The sequence below is a fragment of the Corapipo altera genome, unplaced genomic scaffold, assembly GCF_003945725.1.
Source record: "Corapipo altera isolate COAL_440 unplaced genomic scaffold, ASM394572v1 0, whole genome shotgun sequence".
NCBI lineage: Eukaryota > Metazoa > Chordata > Aves > Passeriformes > Pipridae > Corapipo > Corapipo altera.
In genome coordinates this window covers 14,965,025-14,989,858 of record NW_020884872.1, presented here as the reverse complement: position 1 = coordinate 14,989,858, position 24,834 = coordinate 14,965,025, and the positions used below count along the sequence as shown (strand labels likewise).

Below are 24,834 nucleotides of genomic sequence, written 5' to 3'. Positions count from 1 at the left end.
TTTACAGTGACTAGCAAGCTAATGATCACCAGCTGGATCCAGAGCAACTTACAACATACATACTTTTATTGTCATCCTATTACGAAATAAAATTGCATTAGCTTAAACCTACACATCCTGTTTTTCTGACTGGAGCATCCTAAGATTTCCTAATCAAACCCATGACTGAAATAACAGGAGTATTCCCTCCCAGAGAGAACTCCTCCAGAAGAACTCATTCTGGCAGAAGCCCAGTGCTGTGCCCCAGGAGAACAGACCAGATTTTCCACGTTGCTTTTATGAATAACTTCTAGTACTATCAGTACTTCTTACACTACTCTGCCTCTATTTTAAGATGTTCTTCAAGTAGTTCAAGTCAAGAACATAAGTTGAAAATATTTTCATGCATATGCTTGATGCGCTTCTTTCATATTGACAAATCTTTTCTGAATAAGTCCAACTATACACATGTACATCCATACTATAAAGTCTTGTGGCATAGACAACAACTAACTTGAATTTATTTAGACTCCAATAACTGCTTTAAAAACAACCCTAATAAAACATCACAAGCAGCACAAACCAGTGTGTGGGTAACCTCCTCCGCCAAAATCTGCTAGTGCAGACTGATGTGTAAGCTGAGCCATGTCAGCAATACTTGGACAACTCTGTTCAGGCAGCTTGACTATTTCAGAAACCAAACCGACAGAACATAAAAGCACAGATATCTTATGGGATAGCAGGGAAGGGCAGGAAGTATATAGGAGATCAGGAGTCACTCTTCACTCACATTGCACACTTCAGTGACTCAGCAGAGAGTCACTGACAGCTCAGGTTATCAAATTTATTCCTCTCAAACTTAATTTTGCATTTTCCATTCTATTCCATTGGTGCCAGGTCCTGGTTTGAGTTAGCCTCCCCACAATGGGGCAAGCTGCTTTTTGACTGTCCCTCATTTCACCTTATTTCCCCTACCCTTCTTTCTTATTCCTCCAGAATAGGGCAGTAAATCTTCTAAAGCGTTTATAAATAAAGTTCCACTGCCTCAGGAACACCAGCCACCATTTGCAATCCTGTGCTGTTTTTTCACATAATGAAAGAACACATGAACACATGAATCTGTTTCCACACTGAATTCAAGGAATGGAAAGTGACACCAGCAAAGGAGTGACACCCCACTGCAGGCAGGCTTGTTCTCGGGACAACTGCAGAAGGGGTCAGGGTCCTTTTTCCCCTGTAGCTTTCCTCACAAGGTGGCACTAGAATAAATGGCTTGGACAGGGATGCCAGACCGTAGCTGACGGAAACTTCAAAGCAAAACATGAATGTTGCTTGAAGAGATGAGCGTTTCCTCTGTTCCTACACAGAATTTGACAAACTGCTGATGCTTGGCATGACTGCTGCTGCCATCGCTGATGCCTGAATGTCTGAATAAAGGAATGCCAGAAACCTGTGCTTTCAAGTGCAAAGCACTACACACACTCTGTGCTCCCATCACATGCTCTGCCTCAGCAGGTGTCTTTAATAGCATTTGTAGTCAGTACCAGGTGGCTTTGCTTGCAATACATTTTTTCGTTATCTCAGGATTTTGAAAACTGGCTTCAACATTTCTGCTAGGGGAGCAAGCACCTCCAAAGGCATTGGAGAGGCAAAGGAGGTAGCAGTGAGAGGCAAGTGCACACAGAGCCAGGGCTGGCCACACACCACAGGTGCTGCTGGTCAGGGCTGGCAGAGCTCAGGCACATCGTCAGCCAGTTTAGAAACACCAGGAGGAGCCTCCAGCTTGCATCTCTCAAAGAATTCTCTTTAAACCACTGAAAATTAAGAGGTAAAAATGTTTTCTAAAAGGAATCAGGCAGGAACCGACAGAACAGGTGTGGCAAAGACAGACTGTCAGTGCAACGCGTTCGCTGCAGTTCCTGAGTCCCCAGCTCGCCAGCTAAAAATAGAAACTCAGACCTTGCAGGCACTCAGTCTCAAGAGTTTACAAATTTCTATCTTATTACAAAGGACAGGTAGACTTAATAATTGACAGGAGCTTCTAGCCCTTACAGCCCTTGTGTCTACTTCCATTATTTCTTCTCCATTTCTCCTCTTCCAAACATACTGAATATACACCAAAAAAAAATTCTGTATAAATTCAGTGTTTTGCAGTAAGGATCCCTAAACACAAGTTAACTAGATCTTACAAGCTGCTGAATCTAAAGGTATAACTGCCTCCCCCTTTATATTAAATCATTACAGTGGCTGCAATATTCCCCAGTTTGATAGCTAAGTGTATAATTTACATTAGGTTTTGGCAAACAGTACTGTGACCTCATCAGAGGCTGTTCGTGAAATTTAGCTCTGCCCAAATTCACCTCTGCTAGCCAACTATGAAAGTCTTGACTGAAAAACATTACAAATACATCTCAAATGGAAAATGCATAAAATACTCTCAACAGTCTCTTCTGAAGTAAGGGCAGTTTTCAGAAAGATAAAAATAGCTCTTTAAGACTTTTTATTCTATATTCACCTATTGTGACCTTTAGCATTTCCAGACTGAAGCCTCAACTCACAACCCAATCCAATACAGTTAATTCACACTATGGAATGTATTGGTTGAATTAATTTTCCTGTACTTGTAGAGGTTTATTCTTAGATACAGGAGAGGAAAATGTGATAGCTCGTTAGAACAATGGAAGCCAATATTGCAAGGAAGTCCAGTCCAGAAACAGACGCTTTAGATAAGCTATTAAAAAATGAAAATGGAAAAAAAATAAATAAGCATAAGCATTTGTTTAAATGTCTTGAAGCTGCACAAGCAGAAGGAAGACATGTGAAACAGGCATTTCTATTTGACCATAAACCTTGTACTACTTTAAGAGTGTTACACTGAATTTTCTCAGGAGACACAACATATCTATATGCATATTGTATTTCTTCTAAAAATTCATCTGTAGGCAAGCTATGTCTTCAATCACACACAGCATTGTAAAACAGTTCACTTACATCTATCATCAGTGGAAATTTGACAGAGCCATGCCTCAGGAATCTGATTCTAGTTACACATGGCCAGCAATGAACTCACCAGCACAAACACACAATGAAATGGACTACAAAGCATAAGTATTTGATTCTTCTATTTTTCTAAAATAGCAGAGGTCTGATGGCACTGCTCAAATTAAACTCCCACAAATGCATCACTAATTTCCCTAGGATAATCTGCTTCTGTGATTTTTAGAACAAAGAACAGCTAAGCAATTAATTCTGCACACCAATAAAACCAATGAGGTTTCATGCAATTCCTCAGTTTTGTCTTTTATTGAGAGTCTATTGATCACCTTAAAAGACAAGGGACACTATATCCTACATTGTTTACCACAGGGTAAACACTTGAACTACATCAAACTGGCCGATGATTTATGGGAGAGCCTAGTGGCATCTGCTTCTGTTCTACTGGCAGCAAACCTTTCTGCCCTCATATTCCTGCCAATATTTGTGTAAAAGCCTTCTTAGCATCCTGTTAATTCTGTGTGAAATATGATCTAAATTTGTGATTCATAAAATCGAAAACATATTAGAATACGAAGTGGTAATACCAACAAAATAAGACCCTGTTGATTCTTATGTAAATGGGACTGACATTTTCCATAGGAATGATCATGTTATAAAAAATTCCACATTATAAAATCCTCACAGTAATTTACTGATGCTATTTAAAAAGCAATTGTTAGGAAATTTCAAATCAAAAATATAGCAGTATCATTACAGTAATATTTCATCAATAACTGCATCAAGAGGAAGCAATAGAAAGTTTTAGGGTCTCCAAACTTCAGAAAACACTTTAAAAAAAGTAATTGAGATAAGCATTGTTTCTACTTCTTCAAAAGATTACAAGTTATTGAAAAACCGAGGCTACTTGTAAAGGAGCAAGACACATACCAGGGCAAAGATCTCTTTAAAAACTACATTGCTAGAGAAAAAAATGTATCGATTTGGCACTCTGCAGGATCATTGCAACACTTTTGAACTAGTATGCAGAGCTCTCAACCTAAATATGACCTTGCATGGAATGGCAAATTTAATGCAGGATTCCCTCACAGACAGCATCAAATGGCAAAGCACACGGCAGTGACAAGGGAGAAATTTCTTGCGGCCAGGAGGTAAGTATTTGGGGAGGTTAATGGTCTGCAGTGGTAAGAGAATGCTGTGTCACTGATTCATGTTTTGGTGCTTAGGCAAAGACCACAGCGCTGAAGACTCTGAATAGCACCTCTCAAAGGTTAAGCTAAACCTAAGACAGGATGAAAGCAACAACAGCAAAGAAGTGTTGGGTTTAGTTACCTATACATTTAAAACACAAATTATGGATTGTGTTCACAAAATGAAGCCATTATTTTCTGATAACCATGCCAACTTTAGGAGGAATCTGAAGACATAGGAAGGAAGTTCTGCGGGCAGGATGAAATTTTTTTTCTGTTTCCTGAAAATGCTATATTCACTTTTCTGCTGGGTAAAAAACCTATTTGTTGTTTGTGAAAAACAAAGGTAAGACCTCTCATTATTATAAAGTGGAGTAAGACTTTCCTTCAAGGGATGAAAGCGACTTCATAAGCACTTTGTGAACATATTAAAACAAAGGACTCCAGAGTTCAAGGGATATGGAATTTATTTTAGTCAGTTCCCACTTACAATCACTACTGTAGAGATAATCCTTCATGTGACATTAACAGGGCGTTATCATTTGTAAATTCTAATCTCCCTATATCAGACTTAGAAGAACTGAATTTTGTGCAACACTTGAATTATGGTCAGTGCCTTACAAGCGCATGTCTATGTTACACACCATTATAAATACTATTATAATGTAAATTGTAATAGTATGTTTATTTTAGGTGAGTTTCTTCCTGCACTGCATATTTTGTTTACATACCTACATGCAGAAAATTAATAATTTAAAACAGCTCACCTTTTGTAGAACTGCATTCCTAAAATACATATTTGCTGAAGCTACCAGACTTTTTAATGTCCCAGGGAAAAAACACAGGCTTAAGTACAGCCATGCATGAATTTAAGTCTTCCTGCTATCAGCTGCTTCCTATATACAAAGTAATTCTGCTTACACAGGACTTGTAAGGAAATACTTGTTGTCGTAAGTAAAATATCACAAGCAGCCATCAAATTACAAAACCAAATGTCCTCCAAAATGGGTTAAAAAATAACAAGAAGAACCCTTTTATTAAGTAAGTTCATGTTCTAGTAAAAATCCTTTTTCAGCTCACTTGCAAGTTTTCATAAAGCCCAATCGCACCTTAAACACTGTGATGTTGTCAGGGTCACAAATAAACATGCTGCAGAGAGACACTCTCACGGCTCCATGAAAAGCTGACTTTGCTGCTCTCTATCTCATTCCCTGAACCTGGCAGGAGGAAGGTTCATTAGCTACTACTCAGTGAACACCACCAGGCCTGACCTGTCCTTATCTTATATTTCAGGGGGACTTCTTTGATGAGGTGCCATTGGAATACAGCTCAGCTGTTCCCTGCACATGAACAAAGCCAAAACCAGAAGTTTGCACCTAGAAACAGAAGGCAAGCAGGGTACCATGCAAGCTTTGAAAAAGTCAACAGTGGTCAAAGAGTAATACAGTCTAGGTTTTTCCTTTATTTAGATTATTATCCCATCTCTTCACTACCCTCCCTACAGAGACTGAAAACTGGTCTCCTGCAAAATATTAACCAAATCTCCCTCAGCATAATTAACTTAAAAGTTTCCACCTCGGCTCTGCAGGACCTTCCCTTCTCCTGTAACTCAGGGTGCATATGGGGGTAGGTGCTGAGCTACAAATCAGATCACTGAAACTATCCAGGCTGAAAAAAACCCCAAAGCTTGCAGGCCAAAAAATGTAATTCCTGCACTGCCTGGTTCTATAGACAACTGGGCAAGCATGACTCAGAAGTGAGAAGTTGCCACATCAGGGACCAAGAGCAGCTGCCTAGGAGCTTCTTAAAATCACCATGGAGGCAAATAAAATGCATCATGAGACTATGTCCATAGCAAACTTGCGACTGTGGAAGCCTCCTAACACTTCTCAGCATATTAGTAACTCTATTCAAATCTAACTGTTCACTTAAAGGAAGAATTTCATGGATTTTTCTTTAGTTGTTAATTCATTAGGAAACCATGCACTTTTTTGTTTGTTTCCCTAAAGAACATAGCTTAGATTGATTAATTTTTAATTTTACTTTTCATTTTAGCAGGCAGCTAACCTCACTGGAATTCCCCTTCTGTTGTGAGGCAAAAGAAAAAAAAAGACAGAATCTTCTCTACAGAAAGATTAGGAAATAATGACCATAAAGCTTCAAGTTTTGGCCAGTGACAGAATTTAGAACTTTCACATGAAAACTTCTTCAAACCAACACCAAGAGAGAATTAAGAAATGACACATACCTTATCTACTGGGAGAAAGTCATTTTCAACTTCTATTGACCTTGGTCGTAGCTTTATGGGTTTGTCTTTGAAGATATCTCCAAAGCCAACACCTTTGACCTTCTTGGGTTGGATTGTCGTGCCTCCGTTGGCTCCTTCCGATTTTGTACTGCAAGAGTCACCACCATCACTCTCAGAGCCTGTAGCATCTTTCAGGCCTGTGAAATGGAGGGATGAAAGAACGAATTTTAAGTGTGAAGCTCACTGTTATCAAATTGTGACTGGAAAATGATCCCTCCCACCATCCTCTAGAGGAAAGTGAAACCACAAGAAGCATGTAGAGAAGATGCTCTCTGTGCCATGCACTCACTTTTGAGTTTTAAAAATCACTTTATTTCATCATATTAGTGTACCAGCTAGAAATTACACCAATCCACAAAACATGCATACTCCAGCATCAGAACTTCAGGAACAGGGATGGTCATTCCTTGAGTACCAAGAAAATCCTTCTTCTTCAGACAAAAATTATTTGGAAGAGAACTCAACAAAAGAAAGAGTTAAATTCAGTTGCAGGGCACCTAATGTATAAAGCCACTTAAAGCTAACAGTCAGACCAGGCGCATTGTACCTTAAATCTGTGTGACTCAAGCCAATTATGCAATTAGTATCTAAAGCTACATTACCTAACTGGGAAATATAAAGCTGAAAGCTGTTCAAACAAATTTGCAATCAAATAAGCTGCATAATACTTTCCCTGCTGAAAATTAAACCTATCTGCAGCATAGACAGCCTCATAAGAAAAGCACCCATGCACACTATCCTCTAGGAATATGACAAATCAAAACTGACATTCTGATTTGCATTACTTCTCCCGGTGAACAGGAAAATTTATCTGCACTTATCTGAAAATATCTGCTGCTTGTATAGCAGAGGCCACAGATGCAATAAGGTGATGTCTCAGCCACTTTACAGACAAGTGCAGCATCAGGCCAAACAGCCACTGGCAGCCAAAGTGACCCACTGAAGTTTCCTCCCCTAGACCATTTAAATCTGCCTCCCTACACTACAGATTGACTTAACTATGTTTCCAGGAAAACCACAGAAATTGCTGCTACTACAGCACTAATTCTACCTAATAATAAGAAACTCAGATCCTCACATTCCCCTCACAACCATTCATGGTGTCACAGGTGTGGATGTGACAAGGCAAAGAAAGAAGAATTTCAAGCTTATCTTCTTCACTATTTTTATATCGAAGTCCACAAAGAGATCACAATAGATTTTCATCATAAAAGGCTGCTAGTACAGATGAACTACAGAAACCAGTGCAAGTCCTAAGGCCTACAGGTACAACTTCAAGATCCAGTACACAAGAGGCTCATCTGTTAAATGGGTTTCAACACAAGCGTGCTGCTAGAAAATGAAATCAGGAATCAGGACTTTTAGCTAAAAGCAGAAAAGACATCATATGCCGCCCTGAGATTTTCTGTATCTGAAACATGAAAGGAGCATAAAGGCAGAATAAGAGAAAGTTCCCAATTAGAAAGAAAGACTAAAGACTAAGCAAAATATTTTGGCCCTCTGGCCTCCTAAGTGGCTGCCATCTACCTGTTGAACATCAGTAACATTTCTATTTCTTCAGACATTCAATTTAGATAGCACTGAACAAGTTATTTGTTCCATAAGCTGTGCAGGATTGGAATTTAAATGAATATTAAATAATTCTATTGCAATTCTTTTCTTAAATATGCAAAAGTCTTGATATCTTTACTTGGATCTTTATTTTTTGAAGAAGGGGCTCAGGGAAAACTTCAAATCTGGTGTCACTCGTTTATTATTGTAGTTAGAATGGTTGTACGCCTGCAAATTCTGTGCACTACTTCTATTCCAGACCTCAGGAAAGCAGTAACCAGGAATTCAAGCATTCACTGCGATCCTGCTCTGTGCTGTGGTTGGCAGAAGGGGCGTGATCATCCACAGCAGAGTCGTTCTACAATGTTTCCAGGAAAAGCACTCAGAGATGCAAGGGTTAATTAAGCCAGAGAAGTATAAATCTCTTTGGGCAATATGGCAAAGTGACTGCCCTTTTCTTATTCCCTCACCTTGCTGTGACTTAGGTAGAAGTTGTACATTCTACTAGCTGGACCCTCCCCAGTTCTGCAAAATATCAGTGACTAGGGCCCTGGCTGAGAGAGAGGCCAGAACTAACTTTATTTACCACTTTTAAATGCAAAGGGAATGGTCAGCAATTGACTATACTGAGTTCCAAATAATTTTTTCTGAGTATAAAACATCCACAGCTCAAAAAACTCAAATTGCAGTGATCATCATCTTTTTGCTGAACAAAAAATCTTGATATGGGATAGCAATTACGCTCCAGCAAAGGTTCCTTCTGCCATCCTTCCCAAAATCTCCTTTAACCACTCCGTGACAGAGGGAAGGAGAAGTGCAAAGACCTCCCTCCACAAGTAAGTGACAGAATCCATGACTGCTCTTAGCCACTGCTGAAATGAACAGAAAAGCTATCTTTAAAACAGGTAATTATAACAGGGTTTTTGCATCCCTAATTGTGGGAGAAGAGGATTTGGAACTTGACCAGTGGATGGAATTAAAATATGGAAGTAGTTATGAGAATTACTCAACAGGTCTCACATGGACTTCCAGATCTTTGAAGTCTGCATGAAAGAAAGATCAAAAACCTCAAGGGGCTCTAATAAGAATAAAGCTTTTGTTTCTTTCTGGGCCATCACTTGTTCTTCATTATGGCATCTTCAGCTTTTATGACCATTCTTCTGTGATGAGACATCACACCTTGTATCAGAAGCCTCACCTCAGGCTTAAAACAGATTTCCCAAGCATCACCCATCTGTGCTTGATGACAGTCCAAGAGTCATTTCATTCTCTATGCTGCCACAGAGCTCTGTCTCAGTATACAGTCCTCCTAATGAAAGCAACACAGCATTTCTTTTTCTTCTTTTTTTTGTTTCTTTTTTTCTTTTAATGAGGACAGAATGGATTGAAGCAAGGCCTGTCCAAACTAAACTGCATTTGAGTGGTCAGACACAAAGCTCCTTTAGAGTTAAAAGAGTTCTTCCTGATCAACTGAGAAAATGACCTGATTTATTATTTTTTGACTGACAGAAACTGAGGAATACTCTGTACTTAAACAAATAAATCAGTAAGAATAAAAGCCCTGGCTTTTACAAGAACTAGTCTGCTCTCGCTGTTATCCCAACATGGCTGAGGTCTAGAGACAAAGGTGAAAGAAGAGGTGAACTATATGCAGTGGAAACTGAGAACAAATCAGATAAAGATCTACAATAACATTAACAAAGAATAATGCAGTGTTTAAGTACAAAACAGTCCTGCAGAAAATAGCCTAACATGCTCTTACTATTAAAGACATGCTAAAGAGACTCTCTTACTTTCCTCCCGAGGAACATGAGATATACAACTCTGATTTGCAGGCAAGGATTTGCAACACTATGTCCACCCTTGCCTGAAAAATTTTCTCCTCATATATTCTTTTTCATTGGGTTGTTCCCTGATATATATAAAGAAAAAGAGAGAGAAAGGGAGAAAGAAAGAGAGAGGGGGAGAGAGAGATATATCTCAGCATGTATGTGTCATCAATACTCTGAATTCAATCCTGCCAAGTGCAGCTGCACTGGCCTCCCCAGCTCTACCTATGCAAGGAAGAGATGGCTGATGGCTTAGGGGATCTCTCCTCTTAAGAACAGAAGAATGTCACTCTTCCAATCACACTTATTTTGTTTAGCTTTTCATGGAGTTTTATGACACTACTGCAAACAGCTCAGTAGGAGAATATATCTAGATGGACAGTTTCTCCAAAAGACAAATGTAGCCCATGGATAGAGCTGGGATCTAAGCAGGAACCTGAGCGACACAAACTGTCAGATTATGAATTTTAAAGATGAAATTTTCTTCATGAAGAGCTACAGCTAGCAGGGGAGTCAGGTTGCTAAATGAACATTAGAAGCTGAGATCATTTCAGTTGTCACAGTGTGCTGACCAGCACAGCTACATAGCCTGAAACAGCTGTGGTCTACCACAGTGATGGACTTGAGCACCAAGGTAAGCCAGCAGCTCAGCAAACTGCTACCCTCAGAAAACTTGAACTTGCTTCTCCTTAAAGCCCAGTTATTCAATACTTCAAATACAGCCAGTATAGGATAAAAGCTACAGTTGCCAGGCCTCTCACTATTTTTTGTTACTTTTTTTTTTTAACAGGAACTTCTCTAGAATCTGTCACCTCTCTGTCAGCATTTGGAGAGCTGACATCGAAAAGGTGCTCACTAATGTGCCTACTATCATGTCAGGCTTAATAGCAGGAAATTTTTTTAGATCTTTAATATTTCTCAGGACATAAGTCTTCTGGGGGTATCACTCCCCTTTTCTATCTCTGTAAGCAAAAAGACTGTTCTTTCACCTAGATTTACTGATGCTGAATCATCTATAGCACCACAAGGTAGAGCTCAAATCTAAGTATTGGGTGCACTTTTCTAGCAAGTTCTGAACAAGGCCAGCATCACCAGCAAGAAGTTAAAATTCCCAGGGCCCAACTGTTCCCAGCTTTTGGCTGGGCTAAGATAAGGGACTACTGACATAGGCTATTTAAAAATGCTCAGAGCTCTGATTCTTTGTTGATTCATGCTCCTTACAAATGCAAGCTAATTTAGTATTCATGAAAATTAAATTCTCTCAACACTGTCTGGAGGAATTTCGCACTTCACACACATTTTCTCCTCTATGGGTATATAAGAGAGATTCGTTTTCTCAAGACATTTCAAACACACCACACTCCTGCTATAGCAGTTACAGGTCTTTTGAGATCAACATTCTGAAATGTACCAAAACAGATTACCTCAAAGAGGGATTAAAAAGAGACCACAATATCAGACTTAATTCACCAATGGCCTCTCAGAGTTGTGCTGGCATCAAACCAAGATTCTAAATCAGAAAGATAGTTCGGGATGATAAAGGGCTGTGTAAACTAAAGCTGTTAAAACAAAAATAAACAGCTGTGATAAAATTAACTCCATTCAAAGCAGGAAACAAATCGTTTCTAAACAGCTTAAAATGGCAGGGACAAAAAAAGGGGAATCCATTGTAAGTTTACAGAGCTTTCTATTTTGAGCTATTATTTGGCAATTTAATTTTTGTTCTTTATTCTGGATTGTTCTCTCCACCAACAATTTGTGGTCCTGGGCAAACGGACCAGGATGAACCACTGCCCTAGTTAGAGCAGCCGGGACCATCACTGTGTGGGCGTAACCCAAACTGTGTATTCTACACCCTCTAGTCATTTCCTGGGAACATTTGCAGTAGCTGCCCAGAGCACATCTGACCCCCCAGGCTATAATCTGGGTGTTAAGAAGCCTGTGAGATAGGAGGATGTTCCTATCCTCACACCAATGACTCTAGTGTGATAACTCCCCTCTGGGGAGTCATTAGCACCTCCATACCCGGCCTGAGGAGTCATGGCTGCTAATGGGCCACCAAGGATTCCAAAAATATCTCACGACTCACAGTCACCCACTGTGGAACTCCCCACCCTGGGGGAGGTACTGGGCATTCCCACTCGAACCTGAGTGTGTATAATCTTGGGGTCTTGGGACTTCTGGGCCCGTTTGTTGGATCCAGAGGAGGACCAGAACCTCGACCGGACTGCAACCAGTGCTCTCACCAATAGGTTTTCCTTTCCTTTTACTTTGGACTCAGGGGGACCATGTGGGGCTCAGCATGTTTGTCCATATAATTGTATTTATTGTATTATTTTATTAAATTGTAACCCTGACTTATAATCTCTTTTGAGTTGGGTTCATTTCTCCTGCCGGTTTACCTTTAAACCAGCACAACCACTCTGACAAAGTATAAGCCAATGATGCTCTGCCCTCTAAGCACTTCCCTGCTTGCTCTGTTAAGCGATGGAAAGGTCAGCTGTTCAGAGGCACACACCTGAAACAATGCAAAGGATCTCCTGATTTGGTCTGGCAGCCAGAGAGAAATGCTGTCAACTGTGTTTAATAGAACAAAGAACTTTGTAAATGAAGCTTATTGGGTTTTTTGCCTTTTATGGAAGGGAAGGAAGGTAAGGGGAAATATGTCCTTTCCTTCTATTTAGAGAATGATAGCATGGAATGCTCGGGTGACCGATCTGAATGACAAAGGTGGTGGAGTTATACATGGTAATTGCAGTAGATGAGACAGGAACTGTCCTTCTTCCTTTTCCCCCACATACTGGCCAAGACAGAATGAGTACACACAGCCTATAAGGTATTTTTCTTGAGCTTGCTCAAGAAAATCCCCAACAATATTCCAGTGTCATTAAAAAATCAAAACCAGAAAATGAAATTGGATTTGAAACATTACTGTAGAATAAAGACATGTCAATTCTTCAAAGTTTAAAGGTTAATAAATTCATGCTTTCAAAAAACAAATTTATGCTTCTTTACCAGGAGTGGTTATACATGTACAAATTGCTGAGGCAGATTATCTCAATATTAGTCATTATTTGTTATTCTCAGTCATATTCCTTGAAAAAACATAACTGCGTCAGCTAAATATTTTGTCACTTGCTTTCAGCGTGTTCATTTTCTTTTGCACAACAGCTCTTGCCACATAAGTAACAGCCCCAAGACTTTTATGCTTGCACAGGTAATCATGCAGGGAAAAGGGGAGTGGTGTCCAGCACCACGCAGCAGCATGCATTAAGGACCACGCAGCGCAAGCATCTTCTGCAGCAGGAACACAGAGCCATCAGTACGGGAGCTGGTGGCTTCACCTCATCCCCAGCCACCTCCCCAAGTACTGGAAGAGCAAATAGGAACAACCACTCATTCAGGAGTTCTACAATTGTACCATCGTTGTCTTCATTTTGGAACCACTTTTTTCACCACCCTCACTAAGTACAGGAACATGTCATTACACATGAAAGGACAGTGACCACAGGCGATAGGATTCTTTACCGGCCACTCACCAAACACTGGTCTTTGGTGAGACACGTGAAAAATTGGTAATGGGAATAAAAATCAACAGAAGGACTTAATGTGTTTCACCCCAGTCAATATAATGCTTCCACACACCACCCCCAATCCCTCGCCATCTGTACATTCATTCTCCAGAAAACAGGATGCTTACTTTTAATCATAAAAATTTCCCTCACTCAATTTTATCATTGTTCTTTGTCAGATGTTATTTTTCATTGTAGTAGCTGTGTATTTGACGTATGCTCTTCTTTGCAAGCAAATTGTAAAGAAGCTGAGGTGGAACACAAAATTGTAACTGTCCTCTTTTCAGATCTGTTAAAATCCACATTTGGGTTTCTCATTTAACTCTGCTCACATTCAGACACTCCTAAATCGGGTTTATAACATCCTAAGTACATAAATCATACTGATTTATCAGAAGTCTGACCAGCCATAATTCCGCAAGGATTAAGGGGAGGGTAAAAAAAAAAAGGAGGAAAAAAAGTGGTGGAGCAAAAGAAAACACAAAACACAATTAAGGTTACTCACGAATACTTCTGTTTCAACGATCCTGTCTCATCTTCTTCCATTATATCTAATATCTATTACTGACAGCATTGTGGATCCACATATAAGGAAAGAGAGGTAAATATTTGTCAAATCAAGCATTTTATCTGAACTGTTCCTCAGTTATTGCATCTTTGAAGAAAAAGAAAGTAAAGAAGCAAGAAAGAGAAAGTAAATCAGTAAAAACAAAAAAATTAGAAATCCAAGAAGCGTTTTTCGTGGAGGTGCAAGAAAGTTGCAGGATGAAAGAAAAGAGGGCTGTGATCAACAAAATGACAAGTAAGGAATTTTTTAATTGCTGTGTGTCTCTCTTCACCCAGCATATGCAGTAGCAAAGATTTTCTGACAGCAGGTTGATAAGCAGAATGCCAAGGAGCTGGAATTGTTGCTGAGCAGAGCCTGCCATACCTAATGACCAAAAGCCATGTCAGCATATGAAGGCAAGGCTGGGTGTTTATGCAGCAGACAATCCTGCGTATCCCAGTGAAGGTATCTCTAGAAGCAGCTACACACTAATTGAACAGCTACTACAGGCCTTTGTTAAGTAAGAAAATTTCTTTTAAACAGAGCAGTTGGGAAATGGCTTTCAAAACAAACGTATTTAGCACTAAGCATGTGTTTGTAAAGTTAAAGCTCTAAGCTTGATTCAAAAGCTGAGCAACGCTTCATGCAGTGTGATACAAGTGAATTCAAGCACCCTTTCGGCATAACTAATCTAAGTTATGAACTGACTTGAGCTTAATTTATGGAGAAATCAGAAAGCTGAAATTAAAACAGCTATGGGTTGTTTTAAACACACATCCCTAAATGAAAACAATTCTGTTGAACGTCTCCAAATGGTTTTCACTGGAGACATAAGCACATGGATATTTGCCTAAAAGTATGGACCACAGATCAGATATGAAATGGAAGGACCTGGTCACATCATCAGTCGGGATGTGTTCTTCCTGGTCAGGAAGAACACGATGAGTATGCAGGAAGTGAGCTGTCAACAGACAGAGCAGGAAGAATAAGGAACCCTCCTTTTCTATATTAGTTTAGGAGAGAACATCTCTAATAGTAACAACAGTGCCAACCCTTGTTTTGTCTAAAACTTCCAGATTGACTTCCTGATGACCTGATTTTGAGTACTGACCACTCCTCAGTCCCAGTTCCAACCCAGTAAGCAACAAACAGGCCACAAGTGTATCTGGATATCTGGCCTTCTGAGATGCAGTTTTATGGAGAAAGCAACATACCTCTGCAGTATGAAAAAACATGCGACTCTCAACCAAATGCTAAGGAAGGTAGTATAAACAAGACACCTTGTATCATCTAAACAAAGCTTAGACGGGTGTGTGCCCCGAGTAATGTGAGACAATCTACTGTGAGTTAAGCTGTCTTCTTGCAGCTGGTTATCAAGTATTCCTGTAGACACCTATCCAATCCTGCAATCCAAAATCAATTTGATGAAATTTATTTTCTGTGACCTGGCACAACCATGGGCTGCTATGATTAACAAGGAGAACTAAATGCAGAGCTCTAGCACAACTGGAAAGGTGACTGAATTCCTCCTGACCACTCACACTCACCCTAAATTACTTAAGAAAAGGGGAGGGGTGATGTGACTCTTAATGAAAAATTTGCTGGGCATGGAGAGCAGGTTTCTGGAAAACTTTGAAAGGTAATCCCCAGGAAGATTGTGAAATTAAAGGCTTCAAAGGCAGACCCTGTATCTGACTTGAAGCTTGATCCTAAAGTCAGAAGTCAAGCATATTGGAGATTTACTTCAAAAATTCTTATTATACTCATCAGATAGGTGGATTAGAGAACCTGATGGTCTAGGAACTCAGCAAAAAGCATGAAATTTGAGTGATTCATAAACAGTCATGAAGACTATAAGGTGAGAAACAGCAAAAAAATCTGAAGACCACCAGCCACATGGTCTGCTCCAGCCAGGGCAAGAGCTTGGTTGGAAGCTTGAGAAGAGCTGCAAAATGAATTCTAGTAGACAGGGAGATAATTATCCATGAGGAAATAATCAGAGTTGCATACAGTCACAAAGATTTTTGTTCAAAAAAATAAAAGATCAGGTTTTGTTAAAAGAAAAAAAAGGTGTAAGCGCAAATATCAGAATAGAATAATATCACTACAACTGCTTCATCCTTTGCAGTGGATGTGCATAAGCTCTCAGAGGTACGAGAACAAACACTCCCACCCAGAAAGGAGAAAGAAGGGTAGCACAGCTTGGATCTTCTCAAGAGAAAGCTCTCTGGGACAAAAGTAGATGCCACAGCCAGCACAAAATCCTGCTCACTGGAAGACAGAACTGAACACTTTGTACTTAGTCACGCTGAATGTGACTCAGTAGGATCTCTTCCTGCTAGATTTTTCAACGAGGAAGCAGTTGGAAGGACAGATTTCTGTCTTCCCTGCTTCCTCTGTCTTGCATCTGATCTAACCATCCTCTCTTTTTCTGTGTTAACAGGGCAGTAAAAGCACATTAATAGCAGGATGTGCCCTTCTTCTAAAACGCAGAAGGCAAAAACCTGAATGTGAAATGAAAATATCTTTTACTCTCCTTGGCAGAAAAAATGTCTCAGCCAAAATGCTGTGAGTAATAACTGTCAAAGACAGAATGCCAAATGCATTCAGTAAATTAAATGCATGCAGTAAATTAAAAACTAAAAAAAAACCCCAACAAAACAAAACAAACAAAAAACCCCAACAAAACCCTAAACAAATCAAACCCCACAATGTCCTTTAAGAAAAGCAAAGCATATTTTATGAATTCAGCAATCACAATGGCAACTTTATTTTTAGAGCAGAAGAACTTTTAATTCAAAGACTGGTGGTTATTACCAACAGTCTTCTTGTTTCAGGTGGCAAAAGGGATGGGACTAAATGTCCTTAATTTCAATCCACAGCTGAGATTCAAACACCCAGTGTAATTCACGCTTTACTGTGGGCTTACACACATACATTATACAGACACAGAACATACACATGCACAGAAGAAACAGGTGCATTCTCATTGCATTAAGGCAATTCATCAGCAGCAAACTGACTTTAGCTTACAGACAGATATATATGCATGTAGAGTAGCCATAAGTGAGTAGCAGTGGCACATTTTACAAGTGTAGATAAATCAAACAAGTACAGAGGACTAAAGCTACTGCTTGTTGATTTTGAAACACACTCACTGTTATAACGTCTGTAGCTGTCAATCTTTGCCGGTACCACTCTGTACAGAATTGTCCCTTCAAAAGCAGATTTTCCTGACAGCAGGTAAGAGAAGGAAAGATGAAAAAAAAAGAGAAGGGGCAGGGTGGGGGTAAGGAGGTTGAATGGTGGTAAAAAGAAGGGAAAGGAAGACGTTTTAATCTGTATTTTCAATCACTAACATTTTTAAAGCCTCATTAGCAAAACAACGAGAATATTAACAAAAGTATCCGATTGTATATGAAGTTAAAATATTCTTACTGCATGTATGTCAGATAAAATAATCTCATGATTTTGCTAAAGCTGTTCTTTACAGTGTCCAACAGAATGCATTTTTCTTAGGTTTTGTCTGTTGTCCATCAAGTTGTGAGTCTTGCATATAAAATTATTTGTCTGTTTTATGCAGTCTCCTCAAAGAGCACAGAGGAATCCTGAAAAAATATCATTACTGCACTGCAATGATGTACTCACAGTGGCTCAACATTCCTGATGCAGATGCACTGCACTTGAACAAGCACAGCTGACATCCAAACAGGGCAATGAAATACTCACATTTCTCTAGTGTACCAGGATGCTGTGAGCATCAGAAATACTGAGTCTTTCCAAGATGACTTATTAGAAATATTCTGTAGAGGGGAGAACAGTTTTTGTACATGGTCTTAAGCAATGCCTACTGAAAGGGATAGGACACTAAAACCGGAATAAATCAGTTTTTCACCAACACCTTAATCAGGTGTTTGACTTGGCACACATTAACAAAAATAATAAAATACTGAAATTTAAAGAGAAAACAGCAAAACAACAAAAAATAAATCCCACTTCCTGTCTTATACATTTAAGATAACATTTTTATAACAAAACCTATTGATTTCTTATTGGGTGGGTTTTGGTTTTTTTTTCATTGCTAGTGAGATAACTCGTGCTCTGATATTTAGAATACGAAATTCAAGTGAAGGTAAAGGAATAAGCAGCTGAGATATTTTGTGTGTTGGATTTTTTTTAAAGACGAGGTACCCAGGCAAGCCCAAAAATATACCAATGCCAGCTTGTTGCCAATCTCCCCTACATTACCAGCAAAAAATTAATGTCTTCAGTAAAATTTTATTGCAAAATAGCCAGTATATTGGGAATTGTCCCAAGATAGAATCACACCCATTTTGGTACCAAAAATGTGTAATTTTTTTTCTCCTCTATATCATTCTGTTGGACTTTCACAAAAGAAAAAGCTATACTCATTTATGTATTATAAAAAGCTGTTCCTTTGTTTTGTTCTTGCAGTTTAATTAATAGCGAAAGGTTTTCATTTTTACACGATGAAAGTAAATGAAGTAAAAAAAGCCACAAATCCATCTTTTCACTTTGTTTTTACAAGATACCATTAAAAGAATATTATTAAAACAGTCAAACAACAATCAACCCATTGCTAAGAGAAATGTACGTTAAGTTTCATGACACTGTGGAAAGCCAAAGAGACAATAATGGAAATCTAAAGTTTTAAGAACTCAGAACAGAGGAGGTTGTCTGACTAAAGCACCAGCTGATGAGTCTGTCATCTGTTCTAACTCTTCTCAGTGGTCATCACTAACAGGTTCTAAAATTAGTTGATATGTACCATGAGGCCTGGCTGTACCTGAACAAACATATACAAGAGATAGCAAGATATAAAAGGCCACTTTTAAATGCTGTCATGACATTGCCATGAACATGATAAATGCTTTTTGAAATAAACTCCCTAATAATTAATTGTGATCATCTCAAATAGAATTTATTTGACTACATGTCATTTTGTTGCTTCTCGACAGGCTGCAATGACAAGAAACGATATTGAAAATAGTCTTAACATTAATACTAGATCTCTGGGAAATCTAGAAAATAATCTTATCATTCATGTATCTATTTAATATAGTAATAAAATTATAATGTATACTTCTGTTCATGCTGTAACTGTTGGTCAAAGAAAAGCAATGTTTTAATTTAAGAGCATGCTTTAAAAAACAAGGAACTGCTATTTACTCTAAGAGTACCTGATCATGTCCATACTTACATCACAAAACATGCCTTTGAAGACAAAAAAATTTGGCAGTCACTTTACAGCTGGGATAAATACTTTAAAATCAAACAAGCCAACCTTCAAATATTTGGATCTTGTAACAGGCTTGCTTTCCAATCTGCTGAGCACTTACTATCTGAGGGAAGGCACAGGTTCCCAACCCTTCCAAGTTAAGGGGAAAGTTAAGTTCCACTGTCAGGATTCAAAAATATTTGGGCACTTCCAAATTAGCCTCAAGTATTTTCAAAATAGGAAATTTTTGCTCTGAAGAAACTTCTGAGGTTACTCTATGGCAGAGCATGAAAAGAAACCAAGATAATTTCTTCTGGCCATTTACTCTGATCTGCCACAAAATTTACATGAACACAACAAGACTAATAAAATCAAACAACATTCTCCCCATTTGGCCTGGTGTATATATAGCCAAGCTATATATTTTTTCTCTTCCACATTTCTGTGCAGAACCTCAGTGACTGCCCAAGGTTCTTGTTCAATGTATTGGTATAGCCCCTCACACCTGAGTGCCATAATCTAGAATTTCTATTCAAATCCTGTGATACAGACATATTCAAACAAAGTTTCCAGAGAAACAAAAAGGATTTATTGCAGATTTGAAGTGCTGTCAGGTCTTGTGATCCATGGAGGAAGGAGGTGATCTAGAGGCATGAATATACACCCTTCTGAGATGTTACCCAGAGCATTTCGACAGTAATACTAACCCGATGCTCAAATCTTTCAGGGTTTACTTGTTCGTTTTTTATTTTACCATGTTTTCAGAATAAGCACAGATACTTGGAATGAGATTATCATTCCTAGTCAGTTGCATAAACTCATTGAAATTTTTGCAATCTCATTATGGAGATTTTCAAATCCAGACAGTCAGAGTATCTGAACTGAGCCTCATGAAGCACCATGTGGTAGAGAGCAACACCTGTATCAATTACATAAACCATACAGAAAGAACTGAGTTGATGCGTAGTTCCCATAATTCTTCTAAGGGAATGTAATTATTAAATCTGTGGGTTTACTTGAAGAAAAATAAGTAAAAAAGCATTAAAATCCCCATAATAATCTCAAAATTCCGATAGTCCCAGTCTCTCTTTCAGGTTTATAGTGTTCTTCTGTTTTATAGGTGTATCTAATAGCTCCTAATAACACATCATCTTACTTACCCATAAAGCACCTCCAAAGAATTAAATTAAATACAAGAAAGATGAAAATCCATCTCTCAACTGTAGTTACCTTCAGTTTATTTAAAGAGACAAAACCGACATCTGTGTTACTGCTGTCTTCTCCATATCACAGCTTTGGATTCCACTGACAGTTGGAACCAGCACACCAAACTGAGTTTGAATAAAGCATGTGCCATAATGGACATCAAGAGCTAATGCTTTTGGCTGCTCTGGCACACTCCAATGTATATTTTGTTAAAAGCCACTTTAGAGATGCTTATTATAAAGTAAGTATTACTTTATAATGGAACATTCATTCATTCATTCATGTAGATAGAACTGGGATATTCCTTCCTGAACAGTATCACCTACTTTGTTCATTTATTTAGTACCAAACACTACAGACTCCAGAGCTGGAACTACATCTACATAATTAGTTCTTCCAAGACTCACTGTATTTATAATGAACATAATTCATGATAGCATATACAGGTTATAGAAATAGTTTGCAATCTCACTGAAAAGTGCATCTTCACTTAATGCCCTTTTTTCCTATCACATTAAAATTTTTAACTTAAAAACATTTTCATTCCAGTCTGAAGGAATGTTACATGTAAATATCTTTAGCAGGACTGACCACAAGACTGGGTCACCAGTGCCCATTCACACATGAATAGGTGCTCCATTACAAAAACAATATCATCAATGCAAAAGTCAGGTTTTTTAGAATCTTATTTCTTTGGCATGAAATAAAGACGATACATTTGCCTTAACTGGAAAAATGAGGAAAAAGAAGGAAGTATTATAATTTTCTACCTCTTACTGACAGCATGAACTATAAAAGGCTTTGGTAAATTTCAGGTGAGATAAGTTTACAAAGACGTTGATAGTTCTTTGGCTTTTGCTTGTCAGAGATCTCAGAAGAACACTACATAGCAATGGATATGTGCTGAAAATAGGAAGACCTTGGCAAATATTGTGTAATTAGCCTGAAATATGCAAATACAATCGACTTTTTCACTAAAGATTCAGAATTGACCACTGAATTAGGAAACAAAAAGAATATCTGCTTAAAGAACATAAAAAACCATGAAGAATAACAACTTTCCATTTCATATAACAGCACACTTTTGGCTCAGGTTATTCTCCAAGGGAAGTTATAAACAGGACAACCCACTACCATGCTTATACTATTGCAAACTTAGTTACCAAACATGCTTTTCACCTGCAGCAGTACTGGCCCACTGTAAATGAGAGAACAAAGTCCATGTCCCAGTTCTGGCCTTTTTCCCCTTGGCTGCTGGGGCAGTGGGTGTCGGAGGTGATAGTAACATGCTCAGCACCTGGAGGGAAAAAGTGCCGCATGTCCCACACCAATAATTATGAATCCTTAAATCTACTGGAGTCATTACAGAAGGCATGGCACTTTAATCCCTCGCTTAAATAAGCATAGCCACTTTGTAGATGTTTGGTTACTTTCCATGTCTAAAGTCCCTTTTAATTAGTTTTGAAATAAAAATTCAATATTCATCATTGCCTTCTCTTTTCTTGATCTGTTGCAGCTCAGCAAGTCTTTAACACAGCTCAGGGAGCATTGGCAATATTGCAACTCAGGTAGCTCTGCAAGTACACACTTATCATCATGACCCTTTCAGCATAAATTAAGAACAATGGCATTCAAAAACAGTTCCAAGCAAGAGATAAGGATGTACTAACCTATCAAGGTGTTATGGGGTAAAGACACAGGCGTACATACAGAACATCAATAATAATTTTTTCCTTACTTGACTTTACTTGCTCTTCTTGTGCTATTCCAACATCATCAGAATCAGACAGTTCCTTTATGAAGTTGGAAGGAAACATGCCAGTCTTTCCATTGAGTATTCCTTCCCACCAGCCCTCTTCCACCTGCACCAAGACAAAAATAAAAAAAAAGGGGGTTAATATAAGCAACACTTTGCTGAGTTCCGTTATATACATCCAATAAATTACAGTAATGACTCTGAACAGTTTATATTAATTTCAGGTATAAGGAGCACATAGCATAGGCTCTAAGTCAGAACATCTCTCTTTTTTTTTGATAAGTGTAAACAAGAAAGATGCATGAGCCCATCTGTAAATGTCATCAGTGCTGACAGCAGTCAGAAGCATGGATGAGCATTCAATAAAAGGACAAAAGAACAACTAGAGAGCATACGGTGTCTCTACATTTTGATTTTTATGGCTGCCCATTCAATCACTAAATTTTCTGTGCAAACTGCATGACTATTCAAGACAATCTTAATGGACATGTTTTGCAGATTCTGAGTTTGAATTCCCTAAGTAATCAAAGGTGAAAGAGAAATATCCATGAAAAGCTACTCAGAGAATCTAAACTATCTTAAATAATGTGAATATTCCTGCCTTCTCCATCAAAATCTGAAGTTCTGTAAAAATTAAGAATGTTGCTACTTCATTAATCTGTTAATGTAAGAAATCTGTGGAGAACAAAGAACAGTGCTAATGAATATTTGACTCTAGATTTACAAAGAAGTACTGAAATACATAATGATGGTGTCAGAAGGAGGAGGGACACCGCCTAGTCAAATCCCAAGAGGAAAATATCGCTTTAAAATTACAAACTCCCTCCTGTATAACCCATTCAGCATTGAACAGCAGTGTCAGGCAGTGAAATGACAGCTCTCAGAAAACAGATGCCTTTAGGTTATAATGGGACAGCAAGAAACAACTTATTATATGCATCAGCTAAACACATCCTTGATAGGGAAATATTTTTCATCTGTCAGACACTGTCCTTTCACCAAAAAAGATGACAGGGGAGGACAGTGTCAATCTGTGACATATCAGCCTCCAATAAAGTTTGACACATCTCTTTCCTGCCTACCTTCCCCCCACAATTATGAAAATAGAAAGTCAACTGAAATAGAAAGGCTGAGGGTGTTCATGTTTACTGTTAAAAAAAGAACCCCACATTTTAAATGAAACTAGTTAATTACTACAGAAAAAAAAGTCCATCTCCTATCACTTATCTGTGAAAAACTCGAGTTCTTAGAAAAGAAATCTCTTCATAATACAACCAAATATTTCCCAAAAATATGGTGGAATGTATGCATTTCTTTCAATTTAGTCACACATACAATTTTACTACAAAACGCCACATTTCTTGTTGTCTTGAGTTGAATTTTTGTTTTCATTTGAAAGGAGTTCAGACCAGACTTTCATTTAATCTCAGTACCTGTCCCTGACAAAATTTGCCCTCCTTCCACCGCCCCCCCCTCAGTTCATCAGTAATCATGACAAGCTCCAGCACAACTCTGGGAGTTATCTTGCACTTCTTATTATCTTGCTGTAAATTCAGAAGATGGAATACATATGGATCACTCAATCACTTTAGTGAGGTGGAGGTTTTTCACATTATAGTATCAAAGTCTCTAAAAAGTAATATTCCCTTTCTTCTCTCCAGATCAATAATAAATAATATGGAAAACTGAAACTGCATGACACACAACACTTAGTAGATAAATTATATATCTACACATATATGTACAAATTATATATCTAAATAAAATATGATATAAATATTATATACCCATAAAATATGATATCTTGGTACACAGAAAATAGACAATACGGCCAAGACTCTTTCAGTAATAAAATATTTCCATTTTTCTAATGCAGTATTCCCAGATGGTCATATTGAGTAGAGCTAAACATCAAACCATAACTGCATTAGCTGATTGACCAGTAGATTAATCAGAGGATTTACACAGTTCCCAAGATCCTTGCTTTGCAAGATGCTGAGATTATTTGACACAAGTAATGTGACCAATATAATCCAGTTTCATCTTTTCCTCAAGTGATTTTCACCTGCTTACTTCTTCCAGGGTAACACTTCACAGTTTCCTTACAGTTCACATTAGCACTCTTCATGTGGCATGTTGATGTATGGATCCCCATATATGTGTATAGAAATATACATATATACAAAGATCTTTAGACAGGTAAATCTAACCTGGATGTGAATATACTCATAGCATTCATTATCTTATTGTAAGTTTTCCATCTGACTGAAAAATTAATTGCCTGCTAATACCATGTTGTATTCAATAATTCTACAACTTCAGAAAAAAATCTAAAGCCAAACCTAGATTTTTTTTTCCACAAGAAAATGCGAAATCATGTTAGCAAGACATCAGAGGTTAAGATCAAACTGTGCCTCCCAAAGATTTAGTAGGAAATTTTCATCAAAAGCATCAAAAGCTTTAAGTATTTTTAAACACTATAGCTACCTGCTACATAACTTTAAGCCTCAAAGCTAGAGATAAATCCATGCAATAGAAAACACTAAAATGCCTCTAGGATTTAGTTATCCCAAACTGGGGCAGTCCATTACCATATGGTTTGAAAAGTTGCAATAATTCACAGCCAATAAAACCTTTTAAATGAAAATCCATTATTCATGGGG

The 24,834-nt window shown here is 38.2% G+C and overlaps 1 protein-coding gene across 8 annotated transcripts in view; it reads right to left on the bottom strand.

Annotated features, from left to right (window-relative positions):
* The window catches only part of SH3KBP1 (SH3 domain containing kinase binding protein 1), a 217,612-nt gene that overhangs the window by 81,579 nt on the left and 111,199 nt on the right, over window positions 1-24,834 (bottom strand). For 7 of the 8 annotated variants that reach the window (XR_003526718.1, XM_027637725.1, XM_027637714.1 and 4 more), the window contains 3 exons: window positions 22,154-22,277; window positions 17,129-17,203; window positions 6,412-6,608 (listed from right to left, as the gene is read on the bottom strand). Coding sequence is in view for 7 of the 8 variants with exons in the window: in XM_027637725.1 (XP_027493526.1) it covers window positions 6,412-6,608; window positions 17,129-17,203; window positions 22,154-22,277 (396 nt within the window). In the remaining variant the exon portion in view is untranslated. The remainder of the gene's footprint in view (window positions 1-6,411; window positions 6,609-17,128; window positions 17,204-22,153; window positions 22,278-24,834) is intronic. The other variant, XM_027637733.1, reaches the window with a different exon arrangement.